Source organism: Nothobranchius furzeri, chromosome 13, assembly GCF_043380555.1.
Source record: "Nothobranchius furzeri strain GRZ-AD chromosome 13, NfurGRZ-RIMD1, whole genome shotgun sequence".
Taxonomy (NCBI): domain Eukaryota; kingdom Metazoa; phylum Chordata; class Actinopteri; order Cyprinodontiformes; family Nothobranchiidae; genus Nothobranchius; species Nothobranchius furzeri.
The window spans coordinates 41,108,628-41,134,775 of NC_091753.1; the positions used below are offsets into that span (position 1 = coordinate 41,108,628).

Here is a 26,148-nt window from a genome sequence, read left to right on the forward strand (position 1 = left end):
TCACAACATGCTTCCCAGCAACAGTACTTTCAAGCTGGATGTACATTCTGGAGCACCATCGTGTTTTTTAATGTGACTAACCCTAACTCGCTACACAGTAAAAGTTTGTTGGAAATGCAAAATCAACTGGTGAACATCATCTGTCCGATGTCTGACAACCAAACTTCTATTCAAAAGGAAAGTACACGTGAACGACCTCAAGCAGGACAAGAAAAAACAACAAAACACTTGTTTTGATGAAATGTTCTATTGGGAGAACTTTGCTTTTTTCCATTTTTGTTCTATTTATTCATCAGGGAATGTAAGAATACAACAATTTTGTTCTAATAGTTGCCAAATAAGAGCTTCATCACCACCGACTGGAATTTTAAAAAGTATACCCAAGTCTGCATGCACACTATAAAGTTATTTTTACGCCTCGGCTCAGTGTGGCACATGCACAGCTCATGTTTAGCAGATGCTTTTCTTACATCTTGACAGACGGAAACCAAATCAAAGTCTTAATCAGCCTGCTGAGCACAACCTCCTCACGTAATGTTGGGAAATTTCAAGTTAAAGTGAATCAGACCTATCTTTCAACAGGACATTTATAAAGGCAGGGAAATAGAGGAAAAGTGTCCCCCAAAGCAAAATGTATTCAATACAGAGGTACTGAAATATAAATGATTTCAACAAGTCCTTGAATGTGCTGTGTGAGGATGTGCACGCAAACACACACCGTTACAAACAAGGGGATGTACATCAAGGGTCATTTTACTTTTTTTGCCTTTAGCCTTTCCTTTTTGTTTACTCCCTTCCATAATCTGCCTCTCCTCCATCTTTCTCCCTCCGCCGCTCTCTCAATCTCTCCTTCTGTCTCTCTTTCTCTCTGTGAAGGTCATGCAATTGATTTTCCTCTGTCTATTCATTTTTCAAGACTGGCTTTGAAACGTGGGAAGCAGACAAAAGCCACTCTGGCCCCTCCCCTCCTCTCCATCCCTCTTCTCTCCTCCACCTTCCACCTTCCTTCCCTCTCTGCTGGCCCTCGTCCATCCAAAATCCATCCAAGAGAGAAAGTGGAGGAATGCAGCCTCCCCTCCCCTTCTCCTCCACCTCCTCTTCTTTCCTTCTCACAGTCCTTCCTCCTTCCTCTCCTTTTTCTGTCTTCTTTACCCCACCCCACCCCTACATTTGTCCCTTCCCCTCCTCTCCGGCCTCTTTTCCCTTTCAGCCACGTCTCAGACCACATTCCACTAACGGAATTAAAGTCATGCATCACACTTAAAACCCTGCCAATGCATCCTGGGTAGACTTGTTCAAACTGATGTCCAAATTAGCTTTGCATTTTCAGAGTTGGTCCCGTGGAGGCTTTGTGACCAGTTAGAAAAACTCTTTAGACGTAAATATAAAAATACAGAGTAGAAAAAATGCTGAAGATGAATCTGAGAGTTATTTTGTTCATATTTCCCATGTTCAAGAAGTGCTTCTTTCATTTTTCTTTTTGCCACACGTGTAACAAATAAATGAGAGGTGACTACTTGCAGGTATTTTCAGTCAAGGTCAACAAAAACCTGTATTACTATAAGAAAAACACTTTTATATTGGTTTCTGCCAGGACTACAACATTTGGATATTGCTCAGATTGATCAGCATAGATTAGCAGATGCTAATAAATCCCAACAGGTTTACTTTTACTATTTCAGATATTTAATTTTAGTGTCTACGCAATGAAAACGAGCCTTTTGCTTCTTTTTCTGGGACTTAGAGTTTATTTGCCAAACATATAAAAACCATTTTTGATCAAATCTCCAGATTTAATTTTGAATGTAGAAAATCAAAGATGCATTTTTTGAAAATGTATAAAAATAGAGTTTCATTTCTTGTTTGAGAGAGGAGCATGTTCACTAAAAGGACCTGTCTAGGTGATAATAGCTTTCTTGGTCTGAGGTTTTTACAATCAAATTTAAATTATTTTTTAGGACTTTCACTCATGTCATCATCATCATCATCATCATCATCATCATCATCATCATCATCATCATCATCATCATCACTTTAATTATAAAGCACTGTCCAGCACTCTCAGATATGCCCCAAAGGGCTGTACACTAAAACAAGGGGACTAGCAAACACTTAGTTGATTGCTGAGGCTGCATGGGAACATGACGACACATAAGCTCCTGTAGATAGAGAGGAGCACATCTCTGCAATGTTACAAACAAACCATAGAATCTGAACCGGACAGGGAGCCAGTGAAGGGTGACCAATATTGGTGTGACATAAATTCTCTGTAGCTGCAGTCAAAAATCTTGCTGCCAAATTCTGAATCACCTGTAACCTATTGAAGGATGCTTCGCTGATGTCCATCAGCAGGGTGTTGCAGTAGTACAGGTGTGAGGTTATAAAAGCACGAATAACTGACTCCAGCTGATTACGAGAGAGGACAGATTTAATTTTAGCTAGGCAACAGAAGTGGAAAAACCCAAGTGAACAATGATATTTATGTGTTTATCAAAGGTCAAGGCAGTATCCATTTTTACTCCCAGATTTGTGACCAATATTTTTTCAAGATCATTGAAATGGGAGACGTCTACAAGAGCCGAACTGTCAATCCAGGGTCTTGGACCAAACACAATCAACTCCGTTTTGTCCTCATCCAAATTTTGAGAATTTTCTGCCAGCCAAGTTTTAACATTTAACACTTAAACAAGCTAATAGTGGCTGAACGCCATCTACATAGCCCTGAGACATCAGAAAATAAAATTGATAGTCGTCCGTGTACAGGTGGAACTTATTTAGTCTATGGAAAAGTGTTCCTATAGAGGAAGTAAATAAATCCAAAATAATAGGGGACCAAGGATAGATCCTTGTGGGACCCCCAAAGTAGGGGTGCACTATACCAGGACCAGTCCCCATCCCGACACACAGTGACCTATTAAATAAAAAAGGATTTAATCCACTTGAGAGCTATCCATTTCTCCAATCTATCCAACAAGATGACATGGTCCACTTAGTCAAATTCTGCAGTCAAGACAAACAACAGTAAAAGTACTATTGTCATTGGCTCGGAAAATATCGTTGAGAATGTACAAAATGGCAAACTCAGTGTTATGACATGCTGATTGGAAGACCTCAGAGATTCCGTGATCATCCAAAACTGAAGTCAGTTGGTTATAAACAAGCTTCTCAAGCAAATTTGAAATAAAAGATCATTTGAAAACTGTTCTAAAACTTGACAGTATTGCTGGATCTTGTCCCGGTCTCTTCAACACTGATTGAACTGCTGCATGTTTAAAAGAGATCATGATTGTCAAACTACTATTAAAAATTTGAAGGATATGGGATCCTACAGCCCAAAAATCTTCCATTAGCACTTGCGGTGAAAGTTACCCTAACCCTAGAACGGTTTAAGCTAAACACTACCTTCTCCACTTCAGGCAGAAATACAGGCTGGAAAACTATGACAGTTGCCAGGGGTGATCCTAACAAAGGGAAGAATAGCTAGATGGCATAATCTTAAGCTCGCCACTTTATACACAAAGTAATGGAGAAGTTCATTACACGTATCGGCCGAGGTATCAACGAGAGCTCTATCACACACATTCAGAGCCAAATTTAAAGTTTTAAACAGGATGCGAGGGTTCCTGGGGTTTGCGCTGACAATGTTTGAGAAATAATTCAACCTGGTCTGTCTAACTGATTACTGGTAGACCTGCCAGCCCTCCCTCTCAACATTTCTCGAGATGCGTGCAGCCTGTCTATCCATTTCCTTTCCAACTACATTCATACTCGCCTACACTCAAGAGTGCTCTCAGATAACTTAAGCCTCTTTCGTAAAACAATGCCACCAATTTGCTGCGACACTGAGCTGGCATCAAGGAGTCTTTGGTCGTTCATAAGTGGTCCAACTGTGGCCAGTAATGTGGTGTGATCATGTGCTTTTCACAAACAATTATGCAATGGTGGTATAGAGGTGATCCCTACTCTGTCATGGACTTCCTTTTAGCATGGACATAACTAGCTTTTTATTGCAATTGAAGCCATGCTTTAACATTTTGTTAACGACCCGCTCCTAAAGGTGGTTGTCACTCACAGTCCCTGTGAACTCTCTGATGATCTGAGCTTCAGCTTTAATGGAGAGAAGCTTCCAGAACTCTGCATCACTCCAGTTTGTCATCTCAGCTGATTCTGTTTACAAAAGCAAAACTTATGCTCATGTCAACTTTCATTTTCATTTTCATTTTGCTGGCCGGAGCTTGGCAGACATTCCACACGTGATTGTGAAAGCACCCCCTGTTGCCCCAAGGCATAAACTATTCAGCCAAAGAACATGCAATGCCACCATGAAGACACTCTGTGGCAGCAGTATTACAGTGATTTACCAGCATGGTATGGCTCTTGCCTTTGCTTCTTGGCTTTCAGAGGGGCAACATTGTACATGCATGTACCAGTAAAAGAACGGTTCAATCCTTCACCGCTGGATGGTGCGATGGTGAGAGCTGACAGCATCCTCCAGAAGTAAAAACCAGTGAAAACTCTACCACTGCATATGTACTAAGAAAGTGACAATACCTAGAAGAGGCTTGTCTATTCATCGATGGACATGGAGACACATAAAAGTACTGGAAATTAATCAGAGCAGACAAACTCTTAAGCTCTCAAATAAACAAGAGTTAAGTCAAAAGAAAGTACCAAGTCCAGCGAATAGCCACATTCCTGTGTAAGGTCATTTTCTGTCTGTGAGATAATAAGAGTCCTGGGGCCTTATTTATCAGTCATACTTACACACAGATCTATGCGTATTTAATATGTTGAAGTAAATTTACGCATTGTGTGGTATTCATCATTTTTTGCGTGGAAATGTTCCTAAACTTAAGAAAACCCCTGGCCGTGCAGCATCTAGTTGTAGAAGGAGGGTACAGCAACATCGAAGGTCTCAGTCGTCCACATGTCCATCCTCCACAAATGACTCTAGCCATTAAATAATTATTTCAGTGGAAAAACAGCTGTGTCACATTGTTGGTGCTAAAACACCTGATAGGAATCTGACATTATAGAATGGATTTTGTGTTCTTTGGGTTTGGTTTGTTTGTAATCACAATTTTTACTCTTCCCATTTTTATGATGTTTTTAATCATTTTGCATGAATTAATATTACTTTTAATTTAATTTAATTTTTGTCCTTGTGGAGAGCCTCTCTTCTATCCCAACTGCATTTATAACCTCTGTAACTTGTTTGGTTTTTTGCACATCGGCAGCCAGTGTCTCCATCTCACAACAATTTTATTATTTTTTTCGCGGGTCGAACACAGGGAATCCCCTCACGAGCTAAGGACATAGTGTGACCAAATATGGTTAATTGCGGGCATTTCTAAATGGCTGTGAACAGACACGAGCACCTGGGTACGCACAGGTGGGATTTATCAGACATCAGACAATTGCGGAGGAACATGCGTACGAGTGTCGACCGCGTGTTTCATAAATCCGGATTTTGACTGTTCGTACGAACATTCTAAATTTCATTCATAGGAAGTAATATAGAAATATTTTCACGAACGTTTGATGACTGAGGGCCCAGGAAATTTTCAAAGTCTTTCATCAGTGGCCTATCAAGGCAGCAGATGTGAATGTTAAAATCCCCAATGATGAGAACCTGGCTAATGTTTTCTCCTCCCTCGCTACACCTGATCCTGTTTTGTAATCAGCATCCGAGTTCCTCATGGTCAATCACCCCCCTCTGTGTTTGTCTCATTTGTGTGACAATTAGATATTGTGTTTGCATTCAGGTTTGTAAACTTCATCGGTCTTAGTCTTGTGACTCTCAGTTGTGAAGAACTGATTTTTGTGTCTCTTTTTCATGCTTTTGTGAATCCATCAATTGTGAATTTGTCTAGTTCTGCACATTAAAAGACAACATAAACGCAAACTTTGAGCAACATGGGCTAAGACATAAAGTTTTAGGAATCTTCACTACCCACCCAAAAAAAATTGCTACCCAAAAAAGTCACACACGCTAATATTTCTTTGGACCGCCTTCAGCTTTGATTACACACACATTCGTGGTGGCATTGTTTCTGTAAGCTTTTGCAATGTCACAAGATTTATGCAGATGTTGCACTATTTGTCACCAAGGCCTTGCATTGATGATGGTAGAGTCTGACTGCTGCACAAAGCCTTCTCCAGCACATCTCAAAGATTCTCAATGGTTAAGGTCTGGAAAATGATGTCTCATGCTCCCTGAAAAAATCTTTCTCTATTTGAGCTCGATGAATCCTGGCATTGTCATCTTGGAACATTCCCATGCCATCAGGGAAGAAAACATCCATTGATCAGTATATTCAGGTATTCAGTTGACCTCATTCTTGGAGCACATCCTGTTGCTGAACATATAGATCTGACCAACTGCAGCAACCCCAGATCATAGCACTGCCACCACAGGCTTATACAGTAGGCACTAGGCGTGATGAGTGCATCACATCATCTGCCTCTCTTCATACCCTGATGCGCCCATCCCTCTGTAACAGGGTCCATCTGGACTCACCCCTCTCAAACAGGCTAACATCTTTTCCACTTTTTTTGGCCAGGCAGTGTACAGTATATCCTAAATTAGTTAATGTGTTTTTTAACTGTTAATAAAGGTTGTATGATGTTTCCAATAAAGGTTATGGCACCACAATGGAAAAAATATCACCAAAATAAACTAGTAAATCAAAGCAAACATGTATATACCCATAATTAATCTAACATGATCCAAGATTTTAAATGTTTTAGACTGTAAAAAAAATTCTGAATCAATATCCTTTTAATGTACTTGTCAAATCTATTTGAATAAATTCTTGGCTTTCAAGCCCAACAGGTAAAACATAAATTAAACTTCCATCAGGATAAACAGATCCCCAAATGATAACTAAACCAGCCTTCAAGTCAATGAGCTGTGAAATTTCCCAATTAAGGGATTTGTAGAAAGTGTAACATCTTTAGTGGTAAAACAGGCTCACAGTTTCACTTAAACTCTATATTGATATACAAAAAGAATGAAACAACTCATCAGTCTCAGACCCATCCAATGCCTTTTGCTCAAATATTCTAAAATTAGTATTGATCAGATATAAACATAGCCTCGGACAGATTTCTATTTGTACTGTAGCTGCATCGTTCCCCCTCAGTAATGGTAGCAATTAGACGGGCAGTATAATTACACTGTCCTCGTTATGTAGTTAATTCCTGTAATTACAGTTTGCACCAGTTGTTTCCTCCCTTGTTGTGTGTCATCTGCCTCCCTCCTTCTCTCTCTCCTCTCTCTCATTTGCATAAAATATATTGATACACTTGTTTACCTATAGAAACTCAGAAAGATAAAATGCACATGTTGGATTTTTGCGGTTTTGTGTCTCACATACAAATGACAACAGTAATTAAAATCACTAAACTGAATAGAAGTCCAGGTCCAAACTTCAGAGTGGTGTCTCGAGACTCTTCTAGAACTCAGAGGAATAATTTTGATTAAAAGTGTGTGCCAGAACATAGATTAAAAGGCTTCGCTTCCTTTGGCAGCAAGTCAACACATTTGTCTCTGCTATAGTTTTCATATGGAAAGGGATTATTTCTTATGCAAATCTTCACGACGCTGCTGTCCAAAATGATAATTATCAACACAAAAACATTGAAATCTATAAAAAAGTATTTAAAAAATGTACAAATAGGTAATTTTCACCTTTAGAACTATTTGAATCAAGTCAAAACTTTTAAAATGTGTATTATCTTATGCAGTTGCTTACCAATCTGCCGCTTCCAGAACACAACTGGAAAACCAAACTGGCCAAAGGAGGAGACGGCAGCGCTCAGGACATTTATTATCCCTCAAAGAAGACAAAGTCGGAAGCACGGGCATATTTTAGATATTTGAAGAATGCCGAGGGAGTTTATAGAAGACGGACGGCTATCCTGTTTGCAGCACGTGCAGGAAAAGGTGTCTGTGAAAGGCAGCAACGCTTCAAATCTCATGACACATCTGCGTGACCATCACACACAACTCTACAGTCAACGCAAGGCAAGTTAACGTTAGCGCTTTAGCTAAAATGCGTGATCTGAGGATTTGGGTTGAGGGTGAATGCAACGAGTCGCTATATAAAGCAGCCGCAGCGCCGCTACCTGCATATAAACCGTGTCGCGGACACCCCCATTTTGAAATGACGCTATGCATTACGGGGCTCCCAGGGGCAGATAAGAGTTGGTCTCTCTCCGAAAATAATTATGAATTTAACAATGATTACTGCCTGATGACATTTTCCCACATCTGCAAAGCTCACTGGAAGGACACAAACCGAGGACAATATTTTCCTGATATAGGGTTTATTACTCAAGTAAGGGTAAAAAAAAAGTATCTGATTAGAAGGCTACTTGAGTACTGAGTATCATCTGATCTAATTTTTTTTTTTTTTTTTTTTTTTACCGTGTCCTGTCTGGCTGTGAAGCAAGCAGAATTGATGTCTGAATGCTGGTGACAAGCCTTACAGATTTATTCTCAGGTGGAGCATCAAAGCGTTTGCTTTTAATGTCACGCCTGATACTTAAAACTTTATTGTTATTGTTGTTGAATGCTTTGTAATTCCGACCAGACACGGAGACAGAGGTGAAAGAGAAAGGAAAAGAAAAGGTGGGGAGAGAGAGAGAGGGGGGGGGGGGGGGGTTCCACAAAAATAAACAAAAATGAACAAGAGTCTGCTTCTAGACCTGCAGAAAAAGAGATAAAAAAAAACAACAAAAGGACACAAAAAAGGGACACAACAACAATACAACAAGATCTACCTATCACTGCGTCAACTTGATGAAAATAAGAATTATATATATATAATCAACATTGCTTAACTGAAGAATCACAATAATAAATCACAACGCATTAAGTGCCCACCATAGTCTTAAGACCTGTGTTTAACGTGCCCAAGCCCATACTTTTGAGAGCACCATGTGAGCACCTGTGTGTGTACACGCGCTTGTTTATTTAAGGTTTTTCTATAGGAGCGCCCAACAGAGAGTGTGAGGGACCACAGATCCGCCCCCCAAAGATGCGCAGGAGACGGGGGGAGCTCCAAGTCCCAGAGATCCAGGCGCTGCCCAGAACGCAGGAACCCCAAGGAGACTGCAACCAGGAAGGCCCCCGCCCCCCTCGAGAGGCACAGAGGATCGTCCCGGGGGGCCACAACCAGCAGCCGGCAGAGTCCCTGGAGACATCAGCGGCAAGCCCACAGGCCCGCCCGCAGCCTCCCACCCCCTAGCCGGCCGAGCCCGGGACCCAGCGACCCGGGACCCAGGGGCGACCACCCCCGCCGGGGACCCAGCAGAGCCCCAGGGACCCAGACCCCACCAGGCAGCCACCGGGATCTAACAGGCATATGCCAAAATCTTAAACCCCCAGACCCGGTTGCCACGAACACTCAGGCAGACCAAGGCACAAGCCCCCACACCAGGTGTAGCAGGGGGAGGGGGGAAAGAGATCTATATCATCAAGAGAAGTTCCAGGAGAGGGGAGGACCCAAAGGCCCCACCTGACATATACAGTCATACACAAACACAGTCACACGCTCCCTCCCTCATGCTCACACATGCACATACAACCCAAGACTTACAAAAATGCACGCCGGACACCCACTCATGCTCCCCATACACACCCTATTCACTCTGGTCCCGGTACTGCTGCACATTGGGTACAACCATCACCGGTAACCAGAGTTTGACCCTTTCTGCTGGGGTGCTGATGAGCAGGCTCCCCCGCCCAACGCTGAGCACAGCAACCCACCACCCCAGACCCCAACCAGACGGCCAGATCTCCCTCCTAGCCTCCAGCCCCAGGAAGCCTAGCAACAACAGAGGTGGCTAAGACCCCTAGTCTCCCTCCGCCTGCTCCAATATAGTGTTGTGTGATCATGAGGTGTATTCCATGGCTGTGGCGAGTGGGCAGTGCAGGCATCGTCCAGCATATGCCAGCTGATGCCACTGCACCACCCCACTTACCCCCTCAGCCATCAGTGTCTAAGTGCGGTTTAAAATTGGAAGTGGGCACCGGCACTCGGGAGGAGGCTGAAATATCCCTCTGCCAAATGCCGTTGAATGTGCTCACTCCCAAGGCCCTAAGTGTCTGTTTGTGTGGAATGTCGTCAGTGGAAGTGTATAAGGTGCAAATAAAATTGGGGGGCAGGTTTCCTCAGGAATGCGGAAATGGGGTCCATACCCGCACTCCCTGACTTGCCTACCCCCCAAGGTCCTATGTGTATGTTTGTGTGATGATGTGAGGGAGCAGGAGGAGAGAAATATGCGGGGATGGGGAGGAATGGCTGGTTGGGCTTAGCCCTCCAGGGAGCCAGCTCCCCTACTGGCCCCAATAGGCACCTCTGTTGTCAAACTGCCACCCAGGGCATGGAGACCCCAGCCCATCCTGCCAGGGCCCAAAGCAGCAGCATTACAGAGCCTCACGGAGTCCGAGGGCACCAACCCAGCCCCACCCCAGCAGAATATCTATGCCCACCCCTGCATTTGCACAACTTCCAGAATATATACGACATTGGACATCCAGGTAAGGTTGGGTCCTCCCCCTCCTGGACCTCCCCCTCCCCTGTGATGGAACGGCAGAGGAGCCAGGGTCTACCTGAGGCCCCCGAACCCGGGCCAGGCACTGCTGGATGTCCCTGCCTTCTTCCCGGCAGCATACATGTCAGGACCCGACCCCCAAGGCCCCGCCCAGATCCCCACACGGGGCCGGCCACCCCCAAACCCCGAGCCCCCAGGCCCCCACCCAGACCCGCCCAGGGGCATTGCAGCCGCCAGGCAGTGACCCATGGCCGCCGCCAAGATCCCCAAGGGGCCCCACTCACAACCGCCAGCATTCCACCCCCCGAGGCGACCCAAGCACCTCCAGAGGGGGGCAACGGCCCCCAGTCCCAGACACCCCCAGTGAACCCACCTCCAGGGAACATCCGGATACTCCAAACTCAGACCCCACACCCCCCCACCCACACCATCCCGCAGGACAACATCAACGGCCCCCCACCCTCGCTATGTGATGGAACCGATCAAAGGAGCCCAGAGAGATTTATCTGAAGTGGAAGCAGAGGCTATATCAAGTGCAATATGATCTAACAAAAGATTTCTATACTGGTTAATGCAGAGACTTTCTCTATTTTTCCAATTCAAGAGGATAGTTTTCTTAGCGATGCATATGGCAGTCAGAACCACGTGAACCAAAGATGTTGCAATCGGGACATCGTCCAGCTTCCCCAGTACACAAAGAGAGGGGGAAGTTGGGATATGACATTTCAGACATTTTGACAGATCCTCACATACTCTACCCCAAAATTCCTGGACAGGTGGGCAGGACCACAGTGCATGAATGTAATTGTCAGGAATGTTGTTTGTGCAGTGTGTACAGGTGTCAGATGACACAAACCCCATCCTGAACATCCGATGACCTGTATAGTGTACTCTGTGTAGAATTTTGTACTGAATTAATTGTAAATTGGGCTGTCTGATCATTTTAAAAGTTTTTAAACAAGTTTGGGACCAGAAGTCCTGGTCAAAGCTAACTGATAGATCCACCTCCCATTTTTCAATAGGGATTGCAATTTTATCGTCTATTTTGGACAGTGTCTTATATACTTTAGACAGTAGTTTGGGGGGTTTGAGATTATAAAAGTCTAAAACCCTTGGTGGTGTTTGTAATTCTATTTTATTGAGCTTAAATTTTTGTTTGACTACAGATTTAATTTGGTGATATTCTAAAAAGCTATTCTTATCTATTCCAAATTGGGAGACTATTTGATTAAATGGGATGAAGTCCAATCTTTCATATATGTGTTCCAGGTATAGGATTCCTTTATTTTTCCAGTCCGGAAGGTTCATCATTTTGTTGTTTTGCAAAATGTCAGGATTGTTCCAGATAGGTGTGCGTCTGCATGGTACTAGTGAAGACTCTGTCATTTTAAGATACTCCCACCATGCTGTCAGAGAGGTGCTGATACTAATACTTTTGAAGCTTTCATGTCTTCTTATGCTTGAGCTAATAAATGGTAAGTCTGAAAGCTCTATCGTATTGCAAAGTGTCTGTTCTATATCTAACCAGGACTCGTCTAATGGGTTATCTTGCAACCATCTTGGTATATATTGCAGCCTGTTGGCTAAGAAATAATAATAAAAGTTGGGTAAATCCAGTCCTCCTCTGTCTTTGGTCTTCTGAAGCGTTTTTAAGCTAATTCGTGGGGGTTTATCCTGCCAAAGGAATTTAGTAATTGAGGAGTCCAGAGATTTAAACCAGTCAGCTGGAGGTTTGTTTGGGATCATTGAGAATAAGTAATTTATTCTAGGTAAGACCATCATTTTAATTGTAGCAACTCTCCCCATGAGTGATATTGGTAAGCATTTCCATCTTGCAAGATCATCTTCCACTTTCCTTAAAAGTGGGATGTAATTTAGTTTGGTTAGATCTGCTAACTTGGGAGAGATATTAATTCCCAGGTATGTGATATTCCCTGACTCCAATTGTGTATTAAGCAAATTGACAAATGAGAAATTAATTGGTAGAACTGTGGATTTTAACCAGTTTATAGAGTAATCTGAAACTCTGGAAAAAGAGTTTATCAGTTCTATTGCTTGGGAGAGAGAGGATTGAGAATTCTGGAGAAAGAGCAAAACATCATCTGCATAAAGACTGATCTTATGTTCTATTTTCTTACACTTTATCCCTTTAATATCTGTTGTTTGCCTAATTGCTGCTGCTAGTGGTTCAATAAAGATAGCAAATAGTGAGGGGGAGAGTGGGCATCCCTCCCTGGTCCCCCTCTGAAGACAGAAGCTAGCTGATATTTGGTCGTTCGTCCTGACACGTGCTGTTGGTGAACTGTATAATGTTTGTAGCCAGTTTATGAAGAAGTTCCCAAACCCAAATTTATGTAAAGTTGCAAATAAGAACTTCCAGTTAACTCTATCAAAAGCTTTTTCTGCATCTAGAGATAATATACTAGTTTCTATGTTTCTACTGTAAGAGAAATCTATCAAATTAAGTAATCTACGTGAGTTTGTGGATGACTGTCTACCCTTAATGAAACCAGTTTGGTCAGGGTGTATTATGAAGGGGGTTACCTTCTCTAATCTTTTGGCCAGGGCTTTACAAATTATTTTGAGATCAACATTAATAAGAGAAATTGGGCGATAGCTGGTAGGAAATGCCGGGTCTTTGCCTGGTTTTAACAAGAGACTAATATTGGCTGAATTCATGTTTGGCTGTAATCTGCCGCCCTCTTCGATTTCCCTCACCATTCTGAAAAATGTTGGAGCCAGAATGATCCAGAATTCTTTGTAGAATTCTACTGGGAACCCGTCTGGACCTGTAGCTTTCCTATTAGTCATGGATTTAAGGGCTTCCTGGAGCTCCGCTGATGTTAGTGGTGAGTCCAGGACTGTAACTTGGCTGTCTGATAATTTAGGAAGTGTTATCCTGTCAAGGAACTCATTGATCTCATTATCTGATGGGTTTATCTGTGGTGAGTACAAAGTTTGGTAAAAGTCTCTGAAGGTGTTGTTTATTCTTTCAGGATCATATACTATATTCCCGGTTGAGTCTTTAACAGCAGATATGGTAGTTTTCTCTTTATTTATTTTTAATTGGCTAGCTAAGAATTTACCTGATTTATTACTATGTTCAAAGTTTTCTATTCGTAGTCTTTGTGCTAAAAATTGTGTCTTTTTGTCAATAATTCCATGAAGTTCTAATTTAGCTTTACGTAATTTGCTCATTGACTCTTCTTCTGTGGACGCCTCTAAAGACTTGATGATTCCTTCTAACTCCTGAATACGTTTGTTTTCTGTTTTTTTCTTATGTGATGAGAAAGAGATTATTTTACCTCTCATCACTGCCTTTCCTGCCTCCCAAAGAATAGATGCTGATGTTCCAGGCAGGTCATTATGTTCTAAATATAAAGCCCACTCCTTTTTAAAAAATTCTATAAAACCTTCGTCTTTAAGCAGTGATGTATTAAACCTCCAGTTTTTGCTTGGTGGGATTGTCTTCTTGTTTACCAGAGTTAAAGAAACCGGAGCATGGTCGCTGACAGCTATGGGGTGTATCTCAGTGTCTGAAATGTCAGCCAACAATGAGCTGCTGACTAGAAAATAATCCAAACGTGAATGAGAGTGATGGACGTGCGAAAAAAAAGTATATTCTCTACGGTTAGGATGAAGAGATCGCCATGCATCACAAAGCCCATAATCACTCATGTACTGTTTAACTATGTTAGTGGATTGCCAATTGCGCTGAGTCCCAGCTGTACTGAGCCAGTCTGTTAAGGAATTCATCCAAAAATTAAAATCACCTCCAAGTATAAGTGGACAGTCCAAGTGTTCGGAGAGTACAGAGAAAAAATTATGAAAGAATGGAGGGTCATCAATATTTGGACAGTATATGCTGACGATACATAAGCGCTGGTTCTGTATAGATATTTTTAACATTATAAATCTACCCTCTGGATCAGAAACTGTGTCCAATACTGTGAAATTTATGTTTTTGTGTATTAAAATAGCTACACCTCTTTGCCTAGAGTTATAGCAGGCAGAGAACATGCTGGGAAACTCAGGTGTTTTAAGTTCATCTGCAGATGTGGCAGATCTATGAGTCTCTTGTAACAATATTACGTCTGCTTGCACTCTCTTTAACTGATCAAAAATTTTTAATCTCTTCTCTCTAGAGCCAGCCCCATGTACGTTCCATGAAACAAACCTTAGTGCACCCATAGATGTGTGTGTGAGTAGCTATAATATGACGCCTTCATGTGTATGAGATAAGATAAGTAATTAAACGCATACATTAATCTTATAGTAAATAATAATAATAAGGGTGTTGTTATAATCATTATTATCATTTGCAACATTAAATATAATAATAGTAGTAAAAAAACAATAATAAAAAAACAACTTTAATATAAAAATATTAATGCTGATGATGATAACGTAAAATATATAATAAAAAAACAATAGTAGTAATAATAATAATAATAATAATAATAATAATAACAACAACAACAACAAGACAAGCCCAACAGTGTTTTGATTGTGCAATGAAACGCCTTAGGCTACTTATCTGTGTGACTGCGTATGGAATCTGTGTGTGTGTGTGTGTGTGTGTGTGTGTGTGTGTGTGTGTCTGATCTAATATTTTTAAAATGATGAAATCAAACTGACAAAAAATAAGAAGTTATGGGCAAATATTGGTATTTTAAAGACTAAAAGGGAAACATGTAAACAAATAACATAATTACAAAATAACAAATTTTAGGTAAAATTTAGACACAAACCGAGGACAATAGTTTCCTGATATACAGGGTTTATTTAGTGTTCTGAAAATGTAACACGTTTAAAAAAAATACTGCGTTAATACCGAAAACTGATAATTTTGGTCACAATAACCGTGAGGTTAAATTTTTGCACCGTGACAACCCTACTGTAAACAATTACTTAAGATGTCCTAAACTCCCTGTAGTTTATAGAAGCTGATACAACTTAGAAACTAACATTGTTGCACAACAGAAACAATGTACATTTAGCATTACATTGAAAATAATTATTCATTTAACTTTTAAGCATTTTCTAAAGCTACGCTAAGCAGTTTTATCACTTTAACCAATTCCTTAAAAAGTGGAGTTCAGTGATTGTGTGGGTATAAATGTTACCAACTTCACACAGGACAGCACTCTGCTGACCAGAAACAGCACTTAGCAGTTTTGTGGAGCGGGTATGTGCCCTAGAGCAGCGGTTCCCAACCTTTTTCCCAAGGGACCCCTTTTTTACCAGTAAAACTTTTGACGACCCCCTCCCATTCTCTCTTCCAGTACAAACAGTATTAAGAAATGATAAAATTGTTCAAGCACATTTTAATATGCTTTGATTCAATAGATAACAGTAATAGTAGGCTCCAGTACAGAACAAAGTCATTAACAAAACCAAACAGAGCATAATGTGCGTGACAGTTTGTATTACTTTTCTGAACACATTGTTTCTTGTAAACACTGATAAATCAATCATTCCTTTCAATAAACATTTGACACATAAAAAATAAACTGAGCAAAATGTACTTAAATGTGTATATTACTGTTTATACTAGATTATTTACTGTAAACGCTGTGATTAATCAACCAGTCCTATCTTGAATGAACTTTTGACACTTGAAAATAAAACAGTGAGCTGAGCAAAATGTTCTTAAAAGTGTGTTACTTTTTCTGTACTAATTATTTCCTGTCTTAATATCAGTAAACTTTTCACTCATGAAAAAAAAGTGAGCAAAATGTAGGCTATAAACAAGTAATAAATGAAGTTTTAACCCCTTAAAGTGGTGACCCACTGAGAGGCTTTGGCGCCCCCTTGTGGGGGTAGGGACCCCCAGGTTAGGAACCACTGCCCTAGAGGGCGCGCTTTACCTGCTTCATGGCTGTAAATTATTTTCTTTGCCTATATCTAATTTAAAGACTAGCAGTTAGCTTTTTCGGTTTGCTGACTATCAATAAAAAAAAAACAAGAAGAATATAAAAAGAAGTTTGCTTTTTTGTGGCACCTGGAAGTAAAAGTAAGAGAATAAGGAATTTGGAGGCGAAGCAGAGCTAAGACCAGAGTGAACTGGTGGAACCACTGGTGTGAGAGGTTTGTGACTCAGAGAAGGAGAAACAGCCGGCTGTTACCACTTCGATTTTAGGACAAACTACCAGAGTCCCAAAAAGACAAGAACCATTTGAAGTCACGCACAACAAAAGACATTTGGACCTAGAAAATGATGACTGGTGTTTAGCTCTCTCTCGTTTACTCTGGCAATGTGGGTTTCCGGTTCCGGCAGAAGTGTCTCAGGGAAGATACCCGAGGGGAGGGGTGAGTGTTCCATGACCATGTTTGCGTGCAAAACTTGTTTGCAGATTTGCTGTAATAGCTTTAATATTTAGCAATACTTGGCTCATGTAAGTGTTAGCACATTGTTAGCTTTAGCTGCAGCAGTCTATGTTTATGACAGTAATTCCATTTTCAACCAGGATGGAGAAACTCGAAACTGTTTAGTGTTGCTTTAATGTTTATCTGATATTTATAGAAGCTATATGTTCTTGTGTTTTGTTTAGTTGTACTAACTCTGCTTTATAGAGTCAAAACACAACTTTGACTGCAGCACACAGTTACAAAATTAGGATGTGCATAATCAGCTGAAATGACACGCTTGTACACAACGGAAGTTATCAGTTTTATTCTTCAACACCCTTTTAAAGGTAAGGTTCACTGTGAAACGGTCAATACCAGTTCATTTTGAAAATGTGGTCGATCACATTGAGTTTCAGATGCAAGCTGATTTCTGCCCCTATTTTCTGTGTTAGCTGTCAAAAGAAATTGGACGGGGAAATGGTCAGGCAGAAAAAGCCACACAGATGTATGTCACACTGCAAATTAGCATTAATGGCCTCACCCATCTTGACTTGCAATCACAAAAGGATGTTGTTGATTTGACAGCCAAGACAGAGCAGAGTGTGTCTCGGCTAGTAAAAGCTAACCGTTAGCATTAGCAGCTCAACAACATGGCAGAAGCCTTTCAGGCTTTTGTTATTAGTGGAGATAAAACATCAGTGTTGCAAAGAGAACAGAGGCAGTGGGAATCACTTTGCCTTTTACCAGTCAGAGACGAAATGTCTGCAAATCAAAACTACTAATGTGTAGGACTTTTCCGGTTTTCTCAGGCTAACTTCTGATACCTGAGCCTGGAACGAGATCATTTTAATACTGGTATTTTCTTTCTGTTATGGAGGAAAACTGCAACAAGCTTGGTGCCCACTACTGTGGCATGTGTAAAATGTATAATGCTGTAACTGTTTCAACCCTGAACTGAAGGGAATTTCATGAAAAGTTATTTTCAAGCATTTCCTTTTAACTCACCTTTGCTGCAGTTGCTGTCCCCCTCCAGCAGAGGGCTCCACGGTGGGTCCCCCTGGTTGGCAAAGGTGCGCATGTGCAGGTAGCTGATGGTCAGTCGGATGACCGAGGCCTTGTCCAGCTGGCTTGTGATGGCCCCTGGCAAAGGCAGCATCTTGGCCAGCTCGAAGAACTCAAAATTCTCCTTCCCACGCCGAGAACGAGCGGCATTACGAGATTTCTCTTTACGAAGGTTCTGGAGACTGTGCAACAAACAGGGAAACATGTTGGTGTGGAAAAGACAGGAAGAGGAGTAACCCCTGCTGCACACTGGAAGCATCAGCGGTGCGGAACGTCACTGCTTCAAATAGAATCCATTAGAGCCTAGTGGGGGGGGGGGGTTCAAACCAGCCACGATGCGGGAAATTTCAGACGCATCCCAGAAAGATAGGATCAGGTTCTATTTTTGTCACGAGCCTCTTCGGGGACACGGCTGTTCCCACAGTTAACATAGGGCTTGATTGGACAGGAAATCATACACGGTTTTGGTGTTAAACCCCTGGTAATTTTCAAAATAAAAGTCTATTGCAGTGATGCTATTTCATATCTATGTAGATTATGTCAATACAAGTAACCTAATAGCTTATTTGCTGGCTTTAATCCTGGCAGTTTAGAAGAACAACATCATATATGACATCAACCAGCGATACCAAATGTGATTTCCTTGTTTTTGCTTTAAAGTCGGACGGCGTAAACTCAAGGAATTTTGTGATCTCGCAATCTCTCCCGGTGTGCACTAGAGTGCAGCGGTTGTCGCGAGTAAACCTTTCCGCTGCTGTTCCGCGCCGCTGATGCTTCCAGTGTGCAGAAGGGGTAACAGTGAAGAGTATTTACCGACCACCAGTTGACTGATTTAAGATCATTTTGAAAGATGTATACATCACTTCTGATTGGTTTCATCAAAACTTCTAAAAGACCTTCAGTTGAGGAGAAACAATCTCCATTCGGACCTGTTTCTCATACACTGGCCTGATAATTACAGACAAAGACCTTTCTTTTATCCAGTAGAGCTGAGTCCTAATAACACTATTTGCTCTAAAATCCATTTGTGAACCCATGCAAACAATCTCCTGCTGCCTATCTTTCCTTTTCCCCCTCCCTCTCTCTGAAATCCCCTGCCTCCCCCTCATCTGGTCCTGAGCTAGTGAGCTGTAGCCGTGATTGAGGGATCAATAGTGGAGGGAAGGGCGGAGTGACAGAGGGGGGCCGGGGCTCAGGTAGCCTGTCGCTGGGATTGGGTATTGACTCTCCTCAATGGGGCCTGAGTGGTGGAATTATGTTGTCACAGCCACTTCACAATTTGTGTCAGTGCAGCTCTGGAATAAAGTGTTTGTGTGTGAGTGTGTGAAAATCCCTCTTGTGCTTGTGTCGTTTTCAGCCTAAGACCTGCATTTTTATAATGTGTGTGTTTTATGAAAGTGTAAAAGGAGGAAAAAAGCTGCATGATTTGCTAATACGATTATATCCTATTAAGGCGGCACAGCTGTTGGATTTCCCCTTCATATCCTGTAACAAGCTTTTCTCCCCGTGTGCGTGTGTGTGCATGTGTGTGTGTGGACTTGTGCTGCCGGCCGCTGTAACGTCTCATTATTATACCGCCTCGACCTACAGCCACTGAGAACGATCAATACGCTCACATTGATTCTGCTTAGTTTTTATATCCGCCTGTAAATGACTGCCCATTAATAATTCCTGCCAAATTTACTTAATCTCCTTTAAGAGGAGGGGACTCACATATCTGACAGGAGTGGCAGGTGAGCAGCAGTCCAGGTGAAATGTAGCACGGAGGAGAGCAGACTTATGTCTTCGGTATTGTGTTTCAGTGAGAGGAAACTCTTCATCAGGCTGTCGGCGTGCGTGCAAAGGTGTCAACCCGTGGGTTTCACCTTGCTGAGATTAATTCATGAGCATGCACGCAGGCTTATATTGGCCTGTGTGTGTGTGTGTGTGTGTGTGTGTGTGTGTGTGTGTGTGTGTGTGTGTGTGTGTGTGTGTGTGTGTGTGTGTGTGTGTGTGGTCTCACCAGGGTAAGGTGGGAGGCTTGGCAAGAAGTCCTTGTAGGAAATCCCATTCCACGCTCACACATTTCCCCTCGCTGACAAACGGCATGCTCGCCATCCTTCCTCCAGTCCAGCGCCAACGCTGTTCCTAACGAAGGCTTTGATTGGCTCCGGATGCAACCGACCTAAAAAATATTTGAGAAAGTACATCAGAGGTGGAAGGTGATGATGATGAAGTAACCTTGAGATGTAAAATCATCATGTTCTAATTCACCTTTATGAGCGAATTAAACGCATCAAATTTCAGGGTAAAACTAATTTATCAAATTAATTTTAAAACTTTATTTATTCCCACAATCAATATGAAATTTTCTTCTTTTATCTGTTATTTCCATTTAAAAACTTCAATAGTGTGCAAAACTCTTGAGCCAGCTCTGTTTTTGTGTCCTGTTTTAAAGTTGACCGTTTCTTGTTATTATTTTGTGGTTTAATGGTATAAATATACATTTTATTTTTTTATTGTTTATTTATGGGCCAGTAAACCACAAAAAGTTTCATAAGTCAGTACCATGATAAATGATAAATGACCCTCACTTGTATAGCGCCTCTCGGAGTAAGGACTCCAAAGAGCTTTACACTACAGTGCATCATTCATCCATTCACACACACATTCACACACTGATGGTGGTGAGCTACAGTGTAGCCACAGCTGCCCTGGGGCACATCTAAAGCTAAAAAGGCAAGGCAGCTTTATTTGTATGGCACATTTCATACACAGAGGCAACTCAATGCTTTTCATTAGCGAGAATAGCATGAACATTAAAATCAACATGGCAGTACACATTTCAGATTTTGGAATCAGAAAAAATACAAAGATAAAGAGTGAGCAGTTACAGTGCAGAAGGTGCAGCATAAGAAACATTCATTTAAAGGCTGATGAATACATGAAGATTTTCGATTTTGATTTAAAAGTTACTAGAGTTAGGGCACATTTGAGTTAATAAGGAAACAGCTTCACCCTGTTTGGTTCTGACCCGAGGTTCTACCAGCTGACACCTTCCTAAGGACCTCAGAACCCTGCTGGATGTATATAAAGGAAGGAGATCAGACGTATTCTGGACCGATGCCATTGGGTGATTTATAAACTAGTGGTAGCACTTTGAAATGTATTTTTTTTTACTGGTAACCAGTGTAGAGATTTCCGAACAGGAGTGATGCGCTCGGTTCTCTTGGTTCTTGTTAAAATTCTAGCAGCAGCATTCTGAATAAGCTGCAGTTGCTTCACAGCTTTTTTGGGAAGACCAGATAAAAGACCATTGCAGTAGTCCAGCCTGCTGGAGGTGAACGCGTGAATGAGTATCTCTAGGTCTTGTCTGGACATGAGACCCCTGAGTCGTGCTATTTGATGAAGATGATAAAACACTGATGTAGTTAAGTCTGAATCAATTATGACGCCAGTATTTCTAACCTGAGTCTTTCTCTGAAGCCAAGTTGAGCAATAACCTCTGTCCTCTCTTTGGATAGGATGTTTTTGACTACCTCAGACCAAAAGGCACAATAAAATCCAATCTTTTAGCTGAATCTATGTAAAAAAATATCCAAGCACAGTTTGATCGACGTAAAAGGTATTTTTTCACCTATAAGGTGATTCCCAGAGGATTCCCAGCCAAGTTCCTGACATACAGTACATGCATAAAGTGAAGGGCCAGATGCATCTCACAGGTTTTGTGTCAGCTCTGCTTTTCTTCGATTCCTCAGGGACATCCCCCTCAAATGCTGTTCATCTGCTATAGATTGTTTGTTTGTTTTTTCACCTCCAACTTCTGGTTTTTGTTTTCCACTTGCAAAGTTTTCTCAAAGTTTTTTTGTGAAGTGCAAAAAAACCCAAAAAGCTCTGGGTTACTTTCATGAGATTACAAAAAGGTTTAGCTCCTTTCTGATAAATTCTAGGCATGAGGGATGGAAATTTGCAAAGTAATTATAATGAAAATTTATTTTATATTTCTAGCAAAAGCTCAGTAGCTGCATGCAGAAATGTATTAATTGCTGTGTGCATGTGCGTGTCCTATTAACGCGTAAACAAGATCACATTTGGAGGTTAGTGAGAGATGAAGGACAAATCCTCTTCCAGTGTGATACTTTTTAAGGAGGCATTTATGGATTTTCTGAAAGATATTCAGGAACGAGAGAATGCCGACAGAGAAATAAACAACCAGAATGAATAAATGAGATTGAGGAGAAGCAGTTAGACTCTCTGTTGTTAAATTAGGGTTTTTTCTTGAGATAATCACCAGAAAACGCAACGGTAACTCTTACAATTAGGCTCAAAATCACAGCTCTGTAAATGTCTCCCTTCATGGCCTAGAGGGGGATGAAGCCAAATACCTCTGAAGACAAAAGTCACTGTCCCTTTCAAGTAAAAGTTGCCAATACTGTCCTCAAACAGAGCAGCGCTCCTCAACAGTTTGCCTGCCCTCTGTGCTGTGTTGACATTTAAAGGGCTACCGTGGCCCCCAGCACCTCGGTGTCGTGCCCTTGGGCCTGAGATGGCCTCTCTCCCTCCCTTCCTGCCTCTTCCTCAGGGCCGGCTGGGTCAGCACAATCGAGTCAGTGGAGCTTTGCCAGGGCAAAAGAAAATGGATTATGTCTCGAGTTTGAGCATGGCTCCGCTGACCTTGGCTAAGAGGGGTCAGCAGAAGCTGGGCAGGGTTGGCAGATATCATTTCCCAAATCTGGCCTTAAAGCCAACATTAAATACATGCGAGAAAACTTCTTGGACTGATTTCAAAAGCTGAGAAGTCAATAATGAGTTTCACAAAGAGAGACAGGGAGATCTTTCATGGGTTTGTTCCATCTTTGGGCTGCAGCAGTGAAGCTAACCTAGGTCATTGGTTGAAAGGCTGGCCTCTGATCAAAACCGTTTTAAATCTTAACATGCAAAACCACAGGCAGTTAAAAATGCAACAAATACTGATGGAAAGTGGTCCACCTGCATTAGTTAGAGAGTTTTAGCAACAATGAAGGTCTTTCTGTCATGATTGTTGATGAGAATTTTTAAAATAGACAAATAATTTTTAAAATAGACAACTATCACCTCCTCACAGTATGTATAGGGGTTTGCTCGTGCAGCATTGTCTCATAAAGGTAAAACATGATAATTTAAAAATCTCATTAGCAAACTAATAAAAATTCTACCTGTAAAATGATGTCCTTTTATTTAAACATATGTAATTAAGTGGACTTTAAATACCATCCATCCATCCATCCATCCATTTTCATCCGCTTATCCAGAGTCGGGTTGCGGGGGCAGTAGCCTAATGTGAGAGGCCCAGACTTCCCTCTCCTCAGCCTCTTGGGCCAACTCCTCCGGGGGAATCCCAAGGTGTTCCCTGGCCAGATGAGAGACATAGTCCCTCCAACGTGTCCTGGGTCTACCTTTAGGTCTCCTCCCGGTTGGACGTGCCTGGAAAACCTCACCAGGGAGGCGTCCAGGAGGCATCCTGACCAGATGCCCGAGCCACCTCAACTGCCTCCTCTCGATGTGGAGGAGCAGCGGGTCTACTCTGAGCCCCTCCCGAATGACCGAGCTTCTCACCCTATCTCTAAGGGAGAGTCCAGCCACTCTTCGGAGAAAACTAATTTTGGCCGCTTGTATCCGCGATCTCGTTCTTTTGGTCATTACCCAAAGCTCATGACCATAGGTGAGGGTAGGAACGTAGATCGACCTGTGCATCACATGTACTTTAAATGCATATGAGTGAAGTCTTAAAGGCATGCTTGGCAGTTTTGCTTGCTTTTAGCACCCCCTAGTGTCTGTTGTTAATTCTCTGTGGTCAAACCAGAAATGAAACTTATATCCTTGCTGTGCGTTTGTCGTTTTAACACCTTAATCTAACATCTGAAACGTCTCCCCAGCCTTCATTACTGTCTACGGGAGCGGTTCATCACTAAATTAAATAAATCAGCTGTGTTCATGGTCTAAAACATGCAAAAAAACATGCTGGAAGCAGACTGCAGCACCAGCTATGTCATCTCCTTATTTTTCTAACAGGTGGCGGCCCGCTAGTCTGAAGTTGCAAATGCGGCACTCCGGCCACAGAGGGCATTGGGAGTCTGAGTGACATTTCATTAACCCTGTAAAGGGTTGTTTTAGCACACACTGGCTCAAGAACATGTTTACAAATATAAAAGAGTTGCAAAGTATTGCTTTAGGAGTGTTGAGAAACTTTCCATGGGGTAAACCAGCTAAAAGCACACAGGTGAAAAATGTAAAATGCTCCGTTGTTGAAATGTGAAGCTACAATCTCTGCTACTGGCACCTGCTACTCTTAATACTTAAATAACTACAACAACACCTATAAGCAAGAAGAACTTGAGAAATAAAACAAGCCCAGAATTAATTAGATGTGAAACCTATATTGGAACCAGCCACTAGGGGGTGTTGTTTTGTTCATTTAGTAAATACAGGTATGGTGTGTGCACTGCATTTGTCACCTGTGAAAAGGCTTAGATGAATAAACTGAAGGATGTAATGACATTTTTAAACGTTCGTTTGAATTATTTTCCCATGTTTGTATGTTTTCTTTGATTATTTGCTTTTTTATCTGTACAGCTCTTTTATTTTGTCCTGTATTTCTGTTCGTGCTTTGCAAACATTTACTTTAAAGGTGCAGTATGTAAGATTATAGTGAGAATTTTACAGGGAGAAAATCCAAAAAGAGTGACGTTTCAGTCATTTTTGAAGGAAGGTTAAACTGAAACACATTTCATATCCATCTGGCTGCTGGATTGTCAGTTTTTCTCCTTTCAAAACAAAAGAAGGAGGGGCGTAACTACTGTTTACCATCAGTGAGTGTGGGGTTGCCGTGTCTCCAGCGAGCTAATGCGGCAGCGCCGACAATTCTAAATTGACGACAGCCGGCGAAAAGCTCCGGAGTTGTTTAAAGTGGTTGCAAAAAACCAATTTTACCACAGGATGTCATTTATATTGTATTTCTACATAATGCTCCTTTAAGTAAAAGTTTAGTTTCCTGTTTTTGAGTCCTTTTTTAACCCCAAATTAGACCTTTTCTGCACATAAAACATAGTCCTTTTTGAACTCATATTGAATTTTTTTCTATTCAGTCATATTTTAAAACAAAATAACGGATTCATTTCTTTGTTTCTGAACTTTACAGATAATTTGCAGAATGTGTGGGCGTGACTCCCTTCTATCCTGTTCCCTTTTGAGTGAAACAGATTTCAAAAAACTTTATTGAAATCAGATTAAGTAAATAGATTTTGGTCAGCAGACTCCATTTTCCAAAGTTTGGTTATTCTCCAGTCTTGAGTCCGACCTCACCCCGCAGCATTTGCCACAACAGGATATTTTGTCTTAAGCTTCTGGTTTCCGGCCAAAGCTTTATTCAGCGACAGGAAGCTGATATATTTTACTTTCAGTCCTACGGGCCTGCGACACTGACAGTCCTGCTCTCAGAAAACCTGGTGAAGAGAAGACAGGGTCGGGCAGAGGGCGGCGCACCTCTGTCTAACAACCTCACCTTTGTCACCTCCTCTGCCTCACCTGGATAAATGCTCTACATGCCAAATTAGGCCGGTACCGTCAGACCCAGAGATCAGGAGACACAGACAGGAAATTTTCACTGTCTCACATACACACACACACACACACACACACACACACACACACACACCTGTTTATCTCTTAATTGACCCTATCTGTGCTTATCTAATCTCTCCTCCCATCTTTCTGTCTTAAACTATCTCTTCATCTCTTTCCAACTGCCCCCCTCCCCCTCCATCTGAGCAGACACGGGGCCGGTAATGGACAGGAGTCTCCACAGTAATTATTCAATCAGCCTCATAACCTTGTCGCAGGTTGGGCGGCCCATTAATGCACTCGCTCAAATGGACCCCGCCACTTTGACTGCTAATGCTTGGGCTAGCTGTGGCAGAACAACAGGCTGAATGTCAGAAGTGTCATCTAGACGGGGCGTGAGACCCGACCGAGCCGCCGTCAACACCGCCGCCTTCTGCCAAAGCACAGTGGCTGGATCTGCAGAGGAAAGCAGACTTGTATCGAGTGTGATTGCAGGTGTTTGCAAGTGTGTTTCTTTTGTGCTTTTTATTCATCAGCGTTGTGTGTTTATGCGTGTACGTTTCAGACACACACCCTATGGAGCTGTGCTCTCTT

At 41.9% G+C, this 26,148-nt stretch overlaps 1 protein-coding gene across 2 annotated transcripts in view; it reads right to left on the reverse strand.

The window, feature by feature from the left end:
- npas1 (neuronal PAS domain protein 1) overlaps positions 1-26,148 on the reverse strand; it is a 67,885-nt gene that overhangs the window by 35,560 nt on the left and 6,177 nt on the right. For both annotated transcript variants that reach the window (XM_054743379.2, XM_015951475.3), the window contains exons 2-3: positions 19,979-20,140; positions 17,920-18,158 (exon numbers count right to left, since the gene is read on the reverse strand). In XM_054743379.2, coding sequence (XP_054599354.1) covers positions 17,920-18,158; positions 19,979-20,073 — 334 coding nt within the window. In that variant the 5' untranslated portion in view covers positions 20,074-20,140. The remainder of the gene's footprint in view (positions 1-17,919; positions 18,159-19,978; positions 20,141-26,148) is intronic.